The 18,688-nt window shown below is 39.5% G+C and overlaps 1 protein-coding gene and 1 long non-coding RNA gene across 4 annotated transcripts in view; one reads left to right on the top strand and one right to left on the bottom strand.

Annotated features, from left to right (window-relative positions):
* LOC309646384 overlaps nucleotides 1-18,688 on the bottom strand; it is a 67,645-nt gene that overhangs the window by 19,726 nt on the left and 29,231 nt on the right. The window lies entirely within an intron of this gene.
* UBE2W (ubiquitin conjugating enzyme E2 W) overlaps nucleotides 8,223-18,688 on the top strand; it is a 73,831-nt gene continuing 63,365 nt past the window's right edge. For 2 of the 3 annotated variants that reach the window (XR_014255314.1, XM_082432650.1), the window contains exon 1: nucleotides 8,223-8,340. Coding sequence is in view for 2 of the 3 variants with exons in the window: in XM_082432650.1 (XP_082288776.1) it covers nucleotides 8,326-8,340 (15 nt within the window). In the remaining variant the exon portion in view is untranslated. The remainder of the gene's footprint in view (nucleotides 8,341-18,688) is intronic. The other variant, XM_082432649.1, reaches the window with a different exon arrangement.

The following is an 18,688-nucleotide window of genomic DNA, read 5'->3' as shown; positions in this document are numbered from 1 at the left end:
ATAGATTTTACAAGTTTCATTTTTAAAAGGCATGAGAGATGACCTATGGGAAACTTTAAATCCTCAAATATGTCCAAAATGGAATCATTTTTTCTTTCCCTTCTATTTTCATTTCTTCTGTCTGTACCAACTCTTTTACTTTCAAATCAGAAACCTGGCATTCAACTCCTTCCTTGTCCCCTATATGCAACAAATCTCAGCCCTGTCTGTTCCCCTTCCTAAATATCTCAAGAGTCCTTTTTCTACGTTCCCTAGTCCAAGCCCTCATCCTCCATCTGTCAGGCCCTTACAATAGCCTCCTTTTCTGATTTTTCTTTTCTGATCTGACCTGATCAAATCTGTTCAGAAGAGTCATTTCAAAATATAAATCTGGCCTCACCACCTCCCATTTGAAAATAACTCAAATTTGCCAAATGATTTTCTTCTTCTTTTTTTTAATATTTACTTATTTGGTTGCGTGGGGTCTTAGTTGTGGCAGACAGGCTCCTTAGTTGAGGCACATGGGCTCCTTAGTTGTGGCATGTGAACTCTTAGTTGCTGCATGCATGTGGGATCTAGTTCCCTGAACAGGGATTGAACCCAGGCCCCCTGCATTGGGAGCGTGGAGTCCTATCCACTGCGCCACCAGGGAAGTCCCGCCAAGTGGTTTGTAAGATAAAGTCCAACCTTGCCAGCCAACAAAGCCTTCCATGACCAGATCTGGGCTGCCTCTTGTCTCTCACCTCCTTCCATCAGTTTCTTTTGGGTGACACCAAAATGTTTTCCATCCTCTGTAGACATCCACTCATGCTCCCTCTGCACAGAATGCCTCTTTTCTCCTTTTCACCTCTGCTCAGGCTTTGGCTCTTTCAGGAAGCCATCTTCAGCTCCTAGGCAAGGTCAAGTGCCCCTCATTTATAATCCCGTCATAGCCAGTAAATAACTTTTTCCCTATTCTACCAATATCCTCTCTTTCAACTGTTTTCCTGATTGCGAGCAATGTGAATAAGGAGGCTATCTTTATCATCTTTGTATCCCCAATGCCTGGCATTCAATATATGCTTTGGGGACAAAATTGCCACGTATTTTGTATTTTGTCAAACTGTCTGAAAATTCACCAATTAGATATATTTAGGGGCATCAGATATTCTTAGCAAAATGTAAAGTCTACCTTGCCTATTAGGTTTCATAGTTTAAAATGAATCAATTTGATTAGAGTTACTTTTATTTTAAAACCTCACTTACATGGGTCATTAAGAGAATGGATTTGGAAGGACAATATGGCATACTAGTTAATGAACTCGATCTGTAGAGTCATGGAGTTAGAGTTTCCAAGGTAAGATTCTGACTCTTCTATTCAGAAGCTGGGTGACTCTGGCAAACTACCTAGCCTCTCTAAGCCTGTTTCCTAGCCTATAAAATGGGAATTGCTTTAAAGATTAAATAATATAGGAAATACAAGTGCCTCTCACAGTGCCTGTGTGGCACATATAAATATTCAATCCAAGGTAGCTGTTCTCTTGATCGTCATTAATAAGGGCGGATCTGGGAGGATGCCATGTGAAGAAGGGCAATGGTGGGGCAGGGAGATACAAGATTTCAACCTTGAATATTTGTGTATGGCAATTTCAGTTCAGAGCAGAGTGTCCAGTCTCTTCTATGTTCACAAAGTGGTGTGAAATCTGGGGATCTTGGCATGGGTATTTCTCAATCACTGCCATACACTCCACTCCTTAGCCAGCATCTCATCTGTCCACTGCAGAGAGAACAGAGTAATTCAGAAGAATAAATAGGCATCACCTCTCATCCATGTGGTGCTGTGCCGTTCACCAAGCTCCTTCACCTCCATGATCGCATCTGGACTCCACCACCAACCACATGTTGCCATTTTCATCCCCATTTTACAGATGATGAAACTAAGGTTCAGAGAAATTTATTTTGTTTTTAATTTATTTATTTTATTTTTGGCTGCGCTGGGTCCTTGCTGCTGCGCGCAGGCTTTCTCCAGTTGCAGCGAGCGGGGGCCACTCCTCCCTGCGGTGAGCGGGCCTCTCATTGCAGTGGCTTCTCCCGTTATGGAGCACAGGCTCTAGGCTCATGGGCTCAGCAGTTGTGGCTCGTGGGCTCTAGAGTGCAGGCTCAGCAGCTGTGGCGCACGGGCTCAGCTGCTCCACGGCATGTGGGATCTTCCCGGACCAGGGCTCGAACCCTCGTCCCCTGCATTGGCAGGTGGATTTCCAACCACTGCACCACCACGGAAGCCCGGTTCAGACAAACTTAAATGACCAACTCCAGGTCACAGAACTAAGTAGCAGAGTTAGGATTCAAAGTCTAGCCCTTCTGATTCCAAGTCTAGTGCCTTTTCTTTTTAATAAATTTATTTATTTTATTTATTTTTATTTTTGGCTGCATTGGGTCTTCGTTGTTGCGTGCGGGCTTTCTCTAGTTGTGGCGAGCAGGGGCTACTCTTGGTTGCTGAGTGAGGGCTTCTCATTGTGGTGGCTTCTCTTGCTGCAAAGCACGGGCTCTAAGCGTGCGGGCTTCAGTAGTTGTGGCCCATGGGCTTAGTTGCTCTGCGGCATGTGGGATCTTCCTGGACCAGGGCTCAAACCTGTGTCCCCTGCATTGGCAGGCAGGTTCTTAATCACTGTGCCACCAGGGAAGCCCTAGTGCCTTTTCTAATACGTGTTAAGTGGAGATGATAGGTGAAAAAGGGGCACACATGCACACACACACACACACACACACACACACAAAGGACGGGAAAGGTAGGCAGGAGGTAAAGTCATAGGATAAGAAAGAACTGTCTGGCAGGGACAAAATCACTAGGGTTGCTATCCCTCCTAAACAGCAGAGGAAGGGTAAATATGTGTTTGGGCAATGACGGCTTTATAAGTAGGTAAAGAAGGACAATATAAATTATGATAACACAATTATGGGATTTTTTGACAAGGGAAAGAATTTATCTGGAAAGCTTTGAAGAAACCATTGACTCTCCATTTTACAGATTAAAAATCTAGACCCAGGGAGACACCTGACCAGCCTCTGATCTTATATCATTAATGGGAAAGCCAGTCTGAAGGCCAGCCGGGACTTACTGTTATGGTTGTTTTGTTAAAATATTGAAATGCTCTTGTTTTTAAACAGCTTTATTAGGGTATAATTCACATACCACAAACGTCACCCATAATAATTACTCAATAATTTTTGGTAAATTTAAACAGTTGGTCAATCGTCACCATAATTTTTAGAACATTTCTATCACTCCCGAAAGAAAACACTGAAATACTTTTATAGTGGTTAGTAAATAGCCACTGCCCTCAGACCCCCAAAAGAATCTCCTTCTGTGGCCTCGGAATCCCCCCCACAGCTACCCATGATCTGACTACAGATACCTGGCCCTTGGGGCAGGGAGCGTCCAGGCCCTTTCTCCAGCACTGAGCAGCTTCTGTTCTGCACAGTTGGTACCTGTGCCACATCTGTTGTTAAGTAAGTTTAGTATCACCCCCGGGAAGAATCAAGGTAAGTGATCAACTCTTCTGGTTCCCAATCCAGAGCTTCTCACACAGCACACTGCTTTTCAGAAGGACAGGAAAATAAACAAGAGAAAAAAAGAAAACAAGTGCTATGAAATTGTGTCTACGTAAAAGATAGACAGGTTTTAAAAGGGGCAAAGCGTATCCATCATCAGCTCTTCAGCAGAGGTGTTCTTACCTTGAGGTTTACAAACTTCCGCCAATGGATGGACTTCTGAGGGTCAGGTAACCCCCTAAAATACAAAATTTTATGAGTATGAGCGTTTTTCTGTGGAGTGGGTCCATGGTTTTCATTCGGTTTTTAAACGGTTCCTCCTTCCCCCCAAAAGGATAACTTTCTAAGAGGTCTAGGGGAGAAGCAAGCAAGGAATGTGCTCAAGGTCTGCAGACCTGGGTAAGAGAATTCTTGATAGGGAGGCACAGGGAAAGGGGAGAAAGTGAAGACAAAGTTCTCCTGACTTGCAATCTTATTTACAAACCAGATATGTATATAAATCAATTGTTTTTGACATGTAAAGTAAGTCACGCAGAATAGGTCACATATACAAACCATCAGTTATTTTGTTAATTTTCGTTGTCTCTTCTTAGGAGATCCACATGAAATGACTAGTTTAGATTCAAAATTAGAAAAATAATACTTTTTTTGTAGATATGCTTTTTTTAAAGTATCACTCTAAATCATGAATTTGGAGTTTTCGATACTTTTTTTTTTTTGTCTGCGCCCCTGCGGTGTGTGGGATCTTAGTTCCTCGACCAGGGATTGAACCTGGGCCCAAAGCAGTGAAAGCAGGGAGTCCTAACCACTGAACCGCCAGGGAATTCCCCTGATACTTTTTGAAATCCCATTTACAGCTCAGCTGGATTACGTTAGCATTTTTAAATTGTTAACTAAAGCACCCCAGTATTTCTACAAAAATTACAATGAAGCCAAGTTCCTTATTTTACTTATAAAAGTGATTTTTTTAAAACTCAAAATAGTACATCATTTCCATTGCATTTTATCTTAGACTTTTAAACATAGTATTTTAAACAAATCATTTCAAATTTTGATTCCCTCTGATAGGTGCGTGGAATTTGAAATCTGGAAAGAAAACTTGAAGATTTTACAGTCTGATTTACTCATTTTATTGATAAGGAAATAAACCCAGAGACGTTAAGAGCCTTGACCAAGCTTGCTAATGACAGAGCTGGGATAAGAATACAAGCCTTGGATTCCTGGCCTGTTGCCTTTTCCAATCCAATAACCAAGCTGCTGGTTGCTAAACTGCCTCTATTTCTCTGATGAGATCAGCCAGTGGGAGACTAAGAATAAACCACTCTGGGGAGACACAGACTCAAGTAAGGACTCGTCAGCTCTGCCTCTTCATGCTCCAACAAGCATATTCTCATAGGACTGCTCCCAACTCACCGGTCTACTGAATCACTAGAATTCAAGCATTCATAAATCACATGACATTATCAATATTGCAGGATTTGCCCATTGATCCCTTTGTGGGTCCTTTAAGAAATTAGACTATTTGGTTTCCCATATTTCTTCTCCTTTTCTGCCAGAAAGTCCAGCTGCTTTTAGTCCCCTGTGTCACAGGCTCTGCCTTTTCCTTGGCAGGGAAGACCTCAGGCACATACACAGCTTGTGTATGTCCTGGTTTTTTTTCTTCCAGGGGGATGGAGGTGGGGGTAGTTAGTGAGGTGAAGGAGAATCTCTTCCTTGAACCTGAGGGTCATTTCTAATGGCTATGGAAATTTAAAAATGAACATCATTATCAAATCTAACAAAGACAGTTATTATTCCTTAATATTATCTGATACCTATTTTCTGCTTAAATTTCTCCAGTTGTCTCCAAAATATCTTTTTTTTTTTTAAGAGAGAACTTTTATTTTTTAGTTTTTGGCTGTGTTGGGTCTTTGTTGCTGCTCACGGGCCTTCTCTACTTGCGGCGAGTGGGGGCTACTCTTCATTGTGTTGCGTGGGGTTCTCATGGCGGTGGCTTCTCTTGTTGCAGAGCATAGGCTCTAGGCTCGCGGGCTTCAGTAGTTATGCGTGCGGGCTCAGTAGTTGTGGCTCGTGGGCTCTAGAGCGCAGGCTCAGTAGTTGTAGTAGTTGTGGCTCGTGGGCTCAGTAGTTGTGGTGCACGGGCTTAGTTGCTCCGCGGCATGTGGGATCTTCCTGGGCCAGGGCTCGAGCCTGTGTCCCCTGCACTGGCAGGTGGATTCTTAACCACTGCGCCACCAGGGAAGCCCTCGTATAGAGTTTATGAGAGCGCCACTTCCTCTCCTACTTTTGGAATTGTCAGGCATTTTGTCTTTTGCCTATCTGATAGGAAGCTCCACTCTGTAAAGAAATGAGATGTGTAAAAAACAAGCAAAAGAAAACAAAAACTGAAGAAACGAGATGTGAGCCTAGTCCTCAAACACTGTATAATCAATTGTTTTATATATAAATATTTCATGCTTCCTGGAGTTAATTATATGCTCCCACCCCATCTGAAAGTCACTGTTTTAGCTCCTGAGTACATCAGGATCTTCTATATATCAATGAAAGAATGAAGAAGATAGTGAGGTAATTATGTACTATTTACTATTTCCTGGAAAGATATGACTGGTACTGACTTTTCCCTCCTATGAAGATCCTCTTTTTTTTTTTAAACTTTGGGTTTATTTATTTATTTATGGCTGTGTTGGGTCTTCGTTTCTGTGCGAGGGCTTTCTCTAGTTGCGGCAAGCGTGGGCCCCTCTTCATCGCGGTGCGCGGGCCTCTCACCATCGCGGCCTCTCTTGTTGCGGAGCACAGGCTCCAGACGCGCATGCTCAGTAATTGTGGCTCATGGGCCTAGTTGCTCCGCGGCATGTGGGATCTTCCCAGACCAGGGCTCGAACCCGTGTTCCCTGCATTGGCAGGCAGATCTCAACCACTGCGCCACCAGGGAAGCCCGAAGATCCTCTTTAACACATATAAAATCCAAGGGACCAGATGTTGATTTTACTGTGAGGAGTGTTAGGATTCCTGTAACCCTTTTCTTCCTTATTGGTATTTGTCATGGCAGGTTGTTGATTCTGATGAAGTCATAATGCTTTGTTTGTGGGGTCATCTAAAGACACATACCTTAGGAAGAATTGGCTTTTAAACAAAGTGAACCTTAGATGGTAAAGTGATCAATTTTCTGAGATCATAGGGATAAAGATCTCCAGAAGAAAATGTATCTGGAAAAGCTTTCCTCTTTCATGATATGAGTTTTACTCAGTTGAAATGTAGGCAACACAACCGGGCTGACACCTGATATGTTTCTGGATCATCCTTGGTTGCCAAAAGCTCCAAACATTCCTCAAGGACACAGTCATTTTGCACAACAAAGGGAAAACCAGCCCATTTCTGGCAATCGGGTGGAAGTCTAAGAGGGAAAAAAGTATACCAATATAAATTCCTCTCTAGCGATGAAGAATAGGGTGTTTAATATTATACCATAGAATAAGTAGGGTATTTTAAGGATCTTTTTTCCTTTTCTGAACACATTTTACCTTAGAGAATTTCACAGAGAACATAATGATCTAAAGAGTGGGAAGGATGATATCTTACATTGCTCTTATATTTAAATCTTATATAAATTTCTTAAAAGAACTCCAAGTTAATAAAATGACAGATTTTTAAGCTTTCATTCTGATAAAGTAAAAGCCTTCTACTCAATGTATCAGCCACCTGCATTAAAAAAAAACACACAACAGAACAGGAAGTGCAAACATTTGGCTTCCAGTTTCCTTTTATAAACCAATAACATCTTCAGTTCTAGAACAGCTTTTAAATATGTGGCTTCTGATAAATGTTGGCAGAAATGGTGCACTCCCAGAATAAGTTCTGTGTACTCAGCTCTCCCTACTCATATACATCCCTAGGTGGAACGACCACAAAACTGCCCACTACAAAACAGGCTGAAGAGAAATCTGGATGTGACAGAAGGTATAAGTGTATATTATAACGTGACACTGATACTTTATTAAAAACAATTTCATGTCTAGGGTCAAATCTCTAACCAAATGTGAGTGCCGTAACAATATAACTATTACTGATACACGTGAAGTTTCAAACTGAGGGGCTAGGGTAATGGGGCAGAAATTGCACACAAACAAAAGAAAAACTTCCAAATGTTCTCTTCCCCTTCAGGCAAGTTTCAGTTCTACAAATCTACCCTTGCCTTTAAAATATCAAAGTGCTGTTCTGCCCTCAATTCTCATCCCGTTGTGCAAGGAAATCTGTGTCTCTCTTCCCCGAATTAGGAATATGAGAAGACTTCCAGGTCCGTAAAGACCAGAAAGCAGCCCTGCGGGAAGTTTTATCTTGCCCCAAAGCTGTGAAAGTGGGCATGGTAGTGTGGAAAAAGCATCCGAAAGGAAAAAATCTGTAAACCATACACCTGTGGTTGGAAAAACAAAACAAAACAGAAAAAAACCCCCCAAACCCACGGATCTGGACATCATCAGGATCTCGGGGTATAGACAGAAAAAAAAGAACAATCGTGGCTCGGGTTAAAACCCGAGCAGCGTTTCCTAAGCGATCGGGATAGCAAGTGGGGATCTTAGTGGAGACTGGGGAGCTGGATGTGACCGAACGTACGGACACCGCCATTCACCGCTGCCGGGTCCGCGCCTCCCGCGCCGGGCGCCTAGTGCGCCAGCCAATCTCCTCGCGCACTCCCCTTCCCATTGGAGGCCCCGCCCCCCGCGCCCGGGATGCTGGGCCCCCGCGGCGTGACGCAAGCACGGCAGCTCCGCCCCCTGCGTCTCTGGCCTCGCCGGTGTTGGGGGGGATGGTTCTATCATGGCGTCAATGCAGGTAAGAGGAGTTTGCAGCATCTGGGCGGGCTCCGGAGCCGCAGGGAGGATACGAGCGTTTCGTCCGGGGGGGTGTCTGGGACTCTGGGACACCTGGGCCGGCTCCGGAGCGGTCCCGGTGGCCGGTCCTTCCCCAGCGTCCGGGCGTTGGGAGGGGTGAGAGGCGGCGAGAAGAAGGGGGTTTCTCGGTCGGTCGAAGCGGACACCAGCCGGCCGGGAAGTTGGGGGATAAAGAAGGCTAAGGAGAGGAAAGGGCGAAGTTTGATGTTCGCTCAGCGGCAGTGGTCTCGGAATCATCTCCAGCTCACACGGACGGCTCCCGCTGGCCTGACCCCCGCCCCAGGGATGTCTTTTCCTCCGCGGTCCCCGGCTGAGCGGAAACAGCTGCTCTCGCCGTTGTCGCCGGGGCAGGGGCGGCCCTGAGAGGGGCTGAGTGTGGGGAGCTGAAAAGGCGTTCCCGGAGAAGGCGGCTGGCTGCAGAGCGTTTCGCGGCCTCTGTTCAGGCCTCCCACGCCCGGCCTCCCTGGCTGCTCGGCCCCTCGGCTCCCCTTTTGACTCTTAGTCCTTTGCCCCAGGGGTACCTTCCTCTCTCAGCCTCCGCACTGTCAACGAACATACGTCCAGCAGCCCGTTTTCTCACTCTCCCCGAAGCTGCCCTTAGCCCATCAAAATCATTTGCCGCCTAATATGCAATCTCCCCGAGAGACAAGTCACCAGCTCCCCATACCTCCCGGGATAGATAGCTCTCCCTCAAATCTTTTTATTTCCTACGGTGCCCCACCCTTGCGGTCGCGGTTAGGCTACAGCCTTTTACCCCTCTTCCCCAGATCTTTAGTGGAACCTTAGTTTGGTAGGAGGTGTTTTGTTAACCCGTGTTGTATTTACCTGACTTGGCAATGCGTGGTTTTCTGGTTTTCCAACTTAATAGGCTCCTTTTTACCAAATCCACAAAGAATTTGATTTTTTTTCAGGCAAAGATGGCATCCACAGTTGCAGTTTTGTAGAGATTAACTCTGTATTATCTATAGCTTGCATTTAATTTACAGATGAAGACTAGCTCTGTCAAAACATAGGAAGAGAAGGCAGAACTCCCGTTTGGAGTGTCATCTGGAGCGCTTTTTAGAGTTTTAACAACATCTTAAAGAAGGAGACCACGTTTTTCTTGGAAGGATTTTATGCTTTTGTTTCTAGAAGAATAAGCACGTTTCCCTGTCCCCCTTCCATTTTTTCCTCTTTTTAGGAGAGAAAAGTGCTTTTCTTTCATCTCTTTTCTGCATCTTCTTCCTCTTCTGTGCACGTATTTGCTTCACATTTACTTCTGTGCTTTTGTGTTGTCTGTCCCCTTTCAGCCTCTCCATTCAAGACTCTTTTTACCTTTGCTTCTCCCTCTGGACTTTCCTGCAGAATAGAAAAAGAAAATTGTATATAACATTCCTAGTTGAAGAGATGTCATGAAGTAGTACAGAGAAAAAAACAAGAACAATTTCAGGAAACGTTATACTTTACCCTAATCTCCCCAGAGACGTTAGAGAAGTTTCATCATTTGAGGCCAAAAAAGGAACTGTAGAACACTAGTTGAACAGTAGATCGGCTATATGACCAATTTAAGATTATTTGTATTAAAAGATTAAAATCCACTATACTTGTGATTATATTTGGCAGGAGGATTATAGGGATAACTAATTTGCTGATTAGATTTAGACTTTTAGTGTCTGGAGAAGACAGATTTCAGTTTTTAAGAGAAAAAAATTTGAGTCGGTACAAAACAATGTTGACAGTCTTGAATTTTACATGGCGACTTAAGCAATGGAAACGATACTTGGCAGTGCAATACTGCGTTTTTCTGCATCCCAAGTACTACCTCTGACTGTCTTTTCACCCTTTATTCCTTTCTATCTTCTGATTAGAGGAATGGAAAACTGATGTTTCCTATTTTAATTAAAACTAAATTCTTCCTTTTATTTGTATTTTAAAAATACCTGATACAGATTTTCTGGTAGTATCTTTTTTATTAAAAAAATTTTTTTATCGAAGCATAGTTGATTTACAATAGTTTATGTTTCAGACGTACAATATAGTGATCCACAATTTTTAAAGATTATATTCCATTTATAGTTATTAGGAAATACTGGCTATATTCCCTGTGCTGTACAATATATCCTTGTAGCTTATTTATTTTATACATAGTAGTTAGTACGTGTTAACCCTGTCTCCCTATCTTGCTCCTCTCCCTTTCCCTCTCCAGTGTTAACCACTAGTTCTTTATATCTGTGAGTCTGTTTCTTTTTTGTTATATTCACTAGTTTTACTTTTTAGATTCCACATGTAAGTGATACTGTATAATATTTCTTTCTCTGACTGATTTTATTTCACTGAGCATAATACTCTCCAAGTCCATCTATGTTGTTGCAAATGGCAAAGTTTCATTCTTTTTTTTACGGCTGAGGAATATTTCATTGTTTGTGTGCGTGTGTGCACGCCAACATCTTATTTGTATGTTCATCTGTTGATGGATACTTAGATTGCTTCCATATCTTAACAATTGTAAATAGTGCTGCTATGAACATTGGAGTGCATGTATGTTTTACATTAGTGTTTTCATTTTCTTCTGATATATACCCAGGAGTGGAATTGCTGGATGATATAGTAGTTCTAATTTCTGTTTTTTGAGAAACCTCAATACTATTTTTCATAGTGGCTGCACCAATGTACATTCCCACCAACAGGTAAAAGGGTTCCCTTTTCTTCACATCCTTTTCTGGTAGTATCTTGAAAAATATTTTAATATAGATAAACTGAGCTTTTTGAAACACAGCACTTTCTGTGTGGTTATTCTGTGTCTTTGAACAAAATTTTTTCCTGACCATCTTAATGGCAAAATTTAACTCCTCAAAACAAATAAATTATACATAAAACTACAGCTAAATTATGAAATTTGTTCATTCACTCATCAGTTATTTTTTTGAGGGCCCACTGTGTGTCTGGTATTCATCTAGGTGCTGGGGATACAGCAGTGAACAAAAGCAGGCAAGGTTTCTGCCCTTGTGAATGTAATAGTCTGGTTAGGGGCAATGGATAAGAACAAAATATTTAAGTTAATCACTATTATATTAGAAGGTGATAATGCTATGGAGAAAAATTGTGGAAGGAGGTTAGGAAATATTTTTTGGATTTTAGTTTGAGTGCTTAGGAAAAAATAAGCTATACATGAGTGCTGCTCTAACCATGTCCTTACCTAAAAAAGTTTTCAGTAGATTTCTTTATCTTAACCCACACCAGGATATTATTGCTGATGAAGAGGTTACTTAAGCTGTAAGAGGAACTGTATTTTAAAAACATGCATATTATACAAATGTAACAAGATTTGATTACTTACATTGATAAAAATAAATAAATAAATAAAATAAATTAGCCTTTAGGATCATCAGGATATCAAGTAAGGGTAGACTTTGAATTTCTTCTTTGGAGAGTATGTTGTTGTTTTGTCTTTTTTTTTTTTTTTTTTAATTGAAGTATAGTTGATTTACAGTGTGTTAATTTCAGGTGTACAGCGCAGTGATTCAGTTATACGTTTATATGTATATCTGTTCTTTTTCAGATTCTTTTCGGAGAGTATGTATTTTAAAGTTGATGTTGTAACTACTGCAGTATACTCTATCAGTGCCTCTCAACCTTTTTTTAGGCTGTGGCACACACAGAAAATACTTTTTGAATTGCACACCAGGGTGGGTGAGATAGTTGGAGGCTACAAGCACCTGGCCAAGCAGCTCAGAGTGAAACACTGGGGATGAGGATCAGTATTCTAGTACACCTGTAATGCTGGGGAAGCTCTGCTCTGTAGTTTTGCTAGAGTTGTTCTTCAATATACAGTTCAAGATTGTGGTTTTCAGATTTATATGAGCCCTTTGAGATGTTCTTTCCCATTTTTTTCTTTTTCTTTTTTCTTCCTACTGTTTTTTCCTAAAACAAAGTCACAAATCACCAAGTAAGGTATGATTACATTATGTTTTAAGAAACCATTCTTTGAGAATGGTGGGTTCATGGTGATACTTAAAATTGGCAGGAGTTAGAGTAAAGAAATAGATATACGTTTAATTTTTATGATTCTAGAATTCTTAAAATATTATGTGGAAAGTTGTCGATAACAAATTTTTAGATTTAGCATTTTCGGGACTTAGATAATTTGGTACAGACTTTCTATCCCCAAACTACAAAAGCATTATTAAAGTGAATTTTTATGTGATTCAAAGCATTTCTTAAAAGTGTAGCAATATTAGGGTATTCTGTTTTCAGCTAAACCATAAAATAGTATTTTTTGTGTTATGTTTCTTTTTTCATTTTGTACCTAATCTTTTTTTTTCCCCTACTGGCTCATTTCATATTATAAAATAATTAATATTGCCTCCCAGATATGTTTTCTGATTTTAGAATTTAGCTGTTTCATTCAGCATTTATGTTGGAAGTTTTTAAGTATACCTGGTATACTTTTCTAATTTAACCATCTAGATTTACTGATTTTAGGTAATGAACTACTTTTACCTTATGTCTTAAGATCTGAGAAAGCCAGTGTATACTAGTTGATATTTGTCAATTACAGAAATAGTGATATAATTGAAAGAAATGGTCAGTTGAATTACTTTTGCAGATTTTCTGCGTTTTCTTCCTCTCTCTTACTTAATTGGGTCTTAGACTATTGACTGTTGACTTGACTAGATGGAAGGAGATTGAGACTTAGTAACAGGAGATGGATTATGAATGTGTGCTTTTTCTTAGATGAGTTAGAAATAATAAATTATTTTGGATTATTCACAACTCTGCATTGCTGTTTACTCAAATAATTGGCTATAGTGATTGAGAGAGGTAGAGTATGGGCTCTTGCTGAAATTATTATTGTAGTCATGTTACCTTGACAATTAGATTTCATATGACTGTTTGTTGACATCATTATGAAGGGTTACAGCATAATCAAAAGTTAGAAGACTGACTGTCATCATGGATCCTGAGGCTTACTGAGCACTGGATACTTGGGATGTATAGCTAGAATTAGAGTATATGAGAAGGTTGGCTAGGTACCCTGGCTAGGAATGGGGCTGACAGGGAGCTGTTGGAGCAAGTGCTGAAGGAAAAGGGGAACAGCATAGAGTAGAATTGACGGTGTTCTGTGTGAATGAGAAGCATAAGTAGATAGTAGACTACGTTGTGAACAAAAGCATAAAGTTGGGGTCATCATTTTAATTCTCAAAGCAGTCATTGTGGTATTTTTCTTTTTGCTATTAATCAATTACTACTTTACAAGATGCCTTTTATTTTTGTCCTAAAGTGTTGTTTTGGGTCTTTCATTTAACTTTTTAGGTCTCTTCCACTCCTCTGGGCCATAGATTCCATTAGAATAGGAAAAAAAAAATCCTTTCGTGCACATAGTGACTACAGTAAATGCTTGTCAGTCACTTGACATAGCAAATTCTGCATTAATTTAGTTCTGTTTTAGAGAAATCCAAAAAATTTCACAATTTGTTTGGAAACACAAACGATCCTGTATAGCCAAAGCAATCTTGAGAAAGAAAAACGGAGCTGGAGGAATCAGGCTCCCTGACTTCAGACTATACTACAAAGCTACAGTAATCAAGACAGTGTGGTACTGGCACAGAAATAGAAATATAGATCAGTGGAACAGGATAGAAAGCCCAGAGATAAACCCATGCACATACGGTCACCTTATCTTTGATAAAGGAAGCAAGAATATACAGTGGAGAAAAGACAGCCTCTTCAATAAGTGGTGCTGGGAAAACTGGACAGCTACATGTACAAGAATGAAATTAGAACACTCCCTAACACTGTATACAAAAATAAACTCAAAATGGATTAAAGACCTAAATGTAAGGCCAGACACTATCAAACTCTTAGAGGAAAACATAGGCAGAACACTCTAAGACATAAATCATGGCAAGATCCTTTTTGACCCACCTCCTAGAGAAATCTAGTAAGCAATTTTCTTATAGTAAGGTTGAATACCTATAAAGGAATAACTTAAAATTCATATTTATATTACATGTGTATTCACCCCAAAGTTTGCTTATTTTCTTGATTTATGTGTTTGCCATAACTTTATGTTTTTCAAAGTATTTTCATTTTCTTCCTCTCTGGATTCTTATTCCAGCCTTGTAAAATGGGAAGTCAGATAATCCCATTTCATTCTATTAGAGAGAGTGACTTTTGATAAGTAATAACTTATTTGGGAAGTGACTTACCCAAAATTTCATTGCAACTGAGTAGTGAAGCTGAATTGGAAACCAAGCTCTAAAATCTACTGATGCTGTTAAGTTGGAGGTAATGAACATATTAACAAGTTTGGTATTGTTGAGAAATCATTTGGATAATTATTTAAATCTTCATTCAAGAATTTAGCATTTACTAAAATATTTTATAGCTTCTATAGTTAAGAAAATGAGAGGAAAATATTCCTTATACTTTAAAATATAAAGTCACTTTATCAAAATTTTTACAGAGGTTCTTTATGCATATACTTGTGCACTGAGTAAAATTATAATGGCAAATCTTTACTGTTCAAAGATAATCTTTATTAATAATTAAGGAGAATTTTTAAAGGGGTGATCTGGCATTTTTCTGAAAATATACTTCTGCATAGTATTTATCTAAATTGAGCATTTGTTAAATGAATTTTATTGCATCTTTATATCATTGTCTGCTTCATTATTTTACCTACATAATACTTGTTCTTGTTTGTCAGGTGTTTTAAGAATGTCTTCATTTGATAGCCTTTATTTGGGAATGCAGTTTTTGGAGTACCAACAAATGGTGCATGCCTTTGAGTTACTTTATTCTGAGAAAAACTGTAGTTTCATTCAGTTGCTTTTGTAAAAAAATTCATTAGAAAAACGTGCTCAGGATCTGGAATCAAAAGACCTGGATTCAGGTTCTGTTTCACTACATAACAGTTGTGTTGCACAAAAATCAGTGTAGTGAAGTGGTTAAGACAAAAGTAGATTAACAGAGAGGTAAACATTTGTAGAACTCCTTTCTTGATTTCCCTTCCCAAACTTGTTCTTTCTATAGTATTCCCCATGTGGTACATGGCAACTTCATTCTTCCAGTTGTTCAGTCAGAAACCTTGGTTTCATCCCACTCCGTTGTCAAACCAGCAGATTCTATCCAGCTCTACCTTCAGAATAAATCCAGAATCCAACTGTCCGCTCTTCTGCATCATTACCTGATGTAAATCATCATCATCATCTGTCATCTGTATTATATCAACAGCTTCCTAACTGGTTTCTCTGCTTCTGCCCTTGTTCCCTTACAGTCTTTTCTCAACTCATCAGATTCTTTCAGAACAAAAGTCAAATGTCACTTCACTCACATCCTTACTGTGGCTTCCGTATTTTACTCAGAATATAATCCAAAATCCCTGTTAATGACCGTCGCCCCACCCTCCTCACTCCTCTACAGCCTTATGGGCCTCCTTGCTGTCTTTGCCCCTGCTACTTCCTCTGCTTGGAGTGCTCTTCTCCACGTATCCGATGGCTCACTTCCTTTTTTTTAAATCTCAGATCTTTGTTCAAATGTTTTCTCAGAGAAGCCTTCCTTGATCACCCAGTACAAAACAGTCCTCCCACTGTGGCACTTGCGGTGCCCCTTTCCCTGCTAAATTTCATCTTCATATCCCTGACATATTGTAAATTAACATACTATTTCTCCTGGACATACCCCAGTGCCTGGTATGTAGGGCCTCAGTAAATGTCAATGGAATAAGCACAGCTTTTGGATTCAGATAAACTTGGTTTGAATTCTAGCTTTGCCATTTAATATCTGTGTAACCTTTTTTTTACCCATACTATGGGGTAAAATTACAAATTACTTCATGTCATAGATCTTTGGAATTGTTTTTGAATTATATCTTATAATTCTTATAATAGACCTCTTATTTTAAACTACCTCTATCAAATACTCACTTTAAAAAAATTTTGATTCCTGGTCCTGTGTTGGCTACCAATGGAAAAAAACAAATTTCCTTTATATGAAGTCTCTCTTTGTATTTACACACCACAGGAAGGAGAGAGGAAGTATGATTTCTAATTAGCATGTATTCTTTGCCAATCTTCTTCAGAATTTGAGAGTTAGCCAAGTAAAATTTTGAGCCTCTTACATCAGTTTTACATGGCATGTTCAGTTTTTTTTTTTTTTTTTTTGGCCACGCCGTATGGCATGCTGGATCTTAGTTCCCTGACCAGGGGTCGAACCCATGCCCCCTGCAGTGGAAGTGCAGAGTCCCAACCACTGGACCGCCAGGGAAGACCCAATTTTTTTCTTTTTTTAATTGAAATATAACTCACATATCATAAAACTTAACCTGTTTTTAAAAGTATAAAATTCAGTGGTTTTCAAAATACATTCACAACCATCGTCACTAAAAGAATATATTCACAAAGTCACCCCCAAAAGAAACCCCTTACCCGTTAGCAGTCAGTCTGTTCCCAGTGTATCGTGTTATCCGGTCCCCCACGTCCCCACCTCCACCCTTGGAAATCCCTAATTTGTTTTCTATCGTTTTAGATTTGTCTGTTTGGGGCATTTCATATAAATGGAATCATACAATATGTGGCCTTTGGGAATGGCTTCTTTCACTCAGCATAATGTTTTTGAGGTTCATCCATATTGTAGCTTGTATCAGTACTTCATTCATTTTTAGGCTGAGTAATAGTCCATTTTATGGTTATACATACCACAATTTGTTTATCCGTCAATTAATTGACATTTGGTTTGTTTCCTGTTTCTATCAGTTAATTGACTGTTTGTATTATTTCTGCTTTTTTTTTTTTGAATAATGCTGCTATGGGTATTTATGAACATGTTTTTGTATGGACATGTTTTATTTGTCTTAGGTATATACCTAGGAGTGGAATTGCTGAGTCATTTGGTAACTCTTATGTTTAATTTTTTAAGGAACTGCCAGATTTTTCCACGGTAGCTGCACTCTTTTACATTCCCACGAGCGGTGTGCAGAGGTTCCGGTTTCTACATATTCTGGCTAATGTTTGTTGTCCATTTAAGAAATTATAGCCATCTTAGTGGGTGTGAAGTGGTATCTCATTGTGGTTTTGATTTGCATTTCCCTAATGGCTAATGTTGGACATCTTTTCTTGTGCTTATTGGTACATTTCTTGGAGAAATGGCTATTTAAATCCTTTGCCATTTAAAAAGATAAGTTATCTTTTTATTGTTGAGTTGTAAGAGTTCTTTATATATTCTGAATTTATCAGACATGAGATTTGCAAATATGCTTCTATGTGAGCTGTTTGCACATTTTTCATGGTATCCTTTAAAGCACAAATATTTTTAATTATGATGAAGTCCAGTTTATTCTTTTGTCATTTGTACTTTTGTTTTCATATCTAAGAAATCATTACTTAATCCAAGGTCATGAAGACATACTTTATTATACCTCTCTTCTTCTGAGAGTGTTATAGTTTTAGCTCTTACATTTATGTCTGATTCATTTTTAGTTAACTTTTGTGTATGGTCTGAGGCATATTTAGCTTTTATAGCATTAATATGGCAGGTTGTTTTCTTTCTGAAGTTGTATAGGTCCAAGATGAGAGTCCATCAGGTTTGATAATATCCTGCTGGATTCAAATTATTTCTCTTGGTGAGTGGAGCTGTTAGCTCTTTTTCAGATAAGAATTTATATTGCAGCCCTACTACTAAAAAATGTGATTATAATCCTGATAAACTATTACTGAGAATATTTATGTATTCATATATTGGCTTTTATTATAATTGAAATAGACACACGAACTTTGGTTTTTAGACTTGCAAAGCATTGAGTCACTGGGCATTTTAGAGGTCATCTAGTCCAACCATCATATCTTTAAATCATTGCTGCATTTTGTGATTAGAGCTAGCTGATAAAATGATTACTTTTGTACTGCATGAAAGGAAGCTATATTGAGCAAATTGATATATAGTTTTTTTAGTATATACATTTGATATGAGAAAAATTGTTACGTTTCCTTAAATAGGAAAACCAATTTAAGGATTTTAGTGGAGAAAATTATGTAGCTGGGCATATTGGTGCCATCTTTGCTCTTTATGTTGCTGGAAACCTCAAATTCCTATCTATATAGCAATTAGTTTGAGCTACTTGATTTGATATTTCTACAGTCTGTCCACATTATTCATGAATTCTGTATTTGTGAATCCACCTACTTGGTAAAATTTATTTGTAACCCTAAAATTGATTCTCATGGTGGTTTTGTGGTGATTTGCACACATGTGCAGAGTGGGAAGATTTGAGTTGCTGATGTGCATGTTGCAGCTCAGGTAAAACAGGGCAA

Source organism: Balaenoptera physalus, assembly GCF_965194825.1.
Source record: "Balaenoptera physalus genome assembly, chromosome: 17".
NCBI classification, from domain to species: Eukaryota; Metazoa; Chordata; class Mammalia; order Artiodactyla; family Balaenopteridae; genus Balaenoptera; species Balaenoptera physalus.
This window is presented reverse-complemented; position numbering and strand designations above follow the sequence as displayed.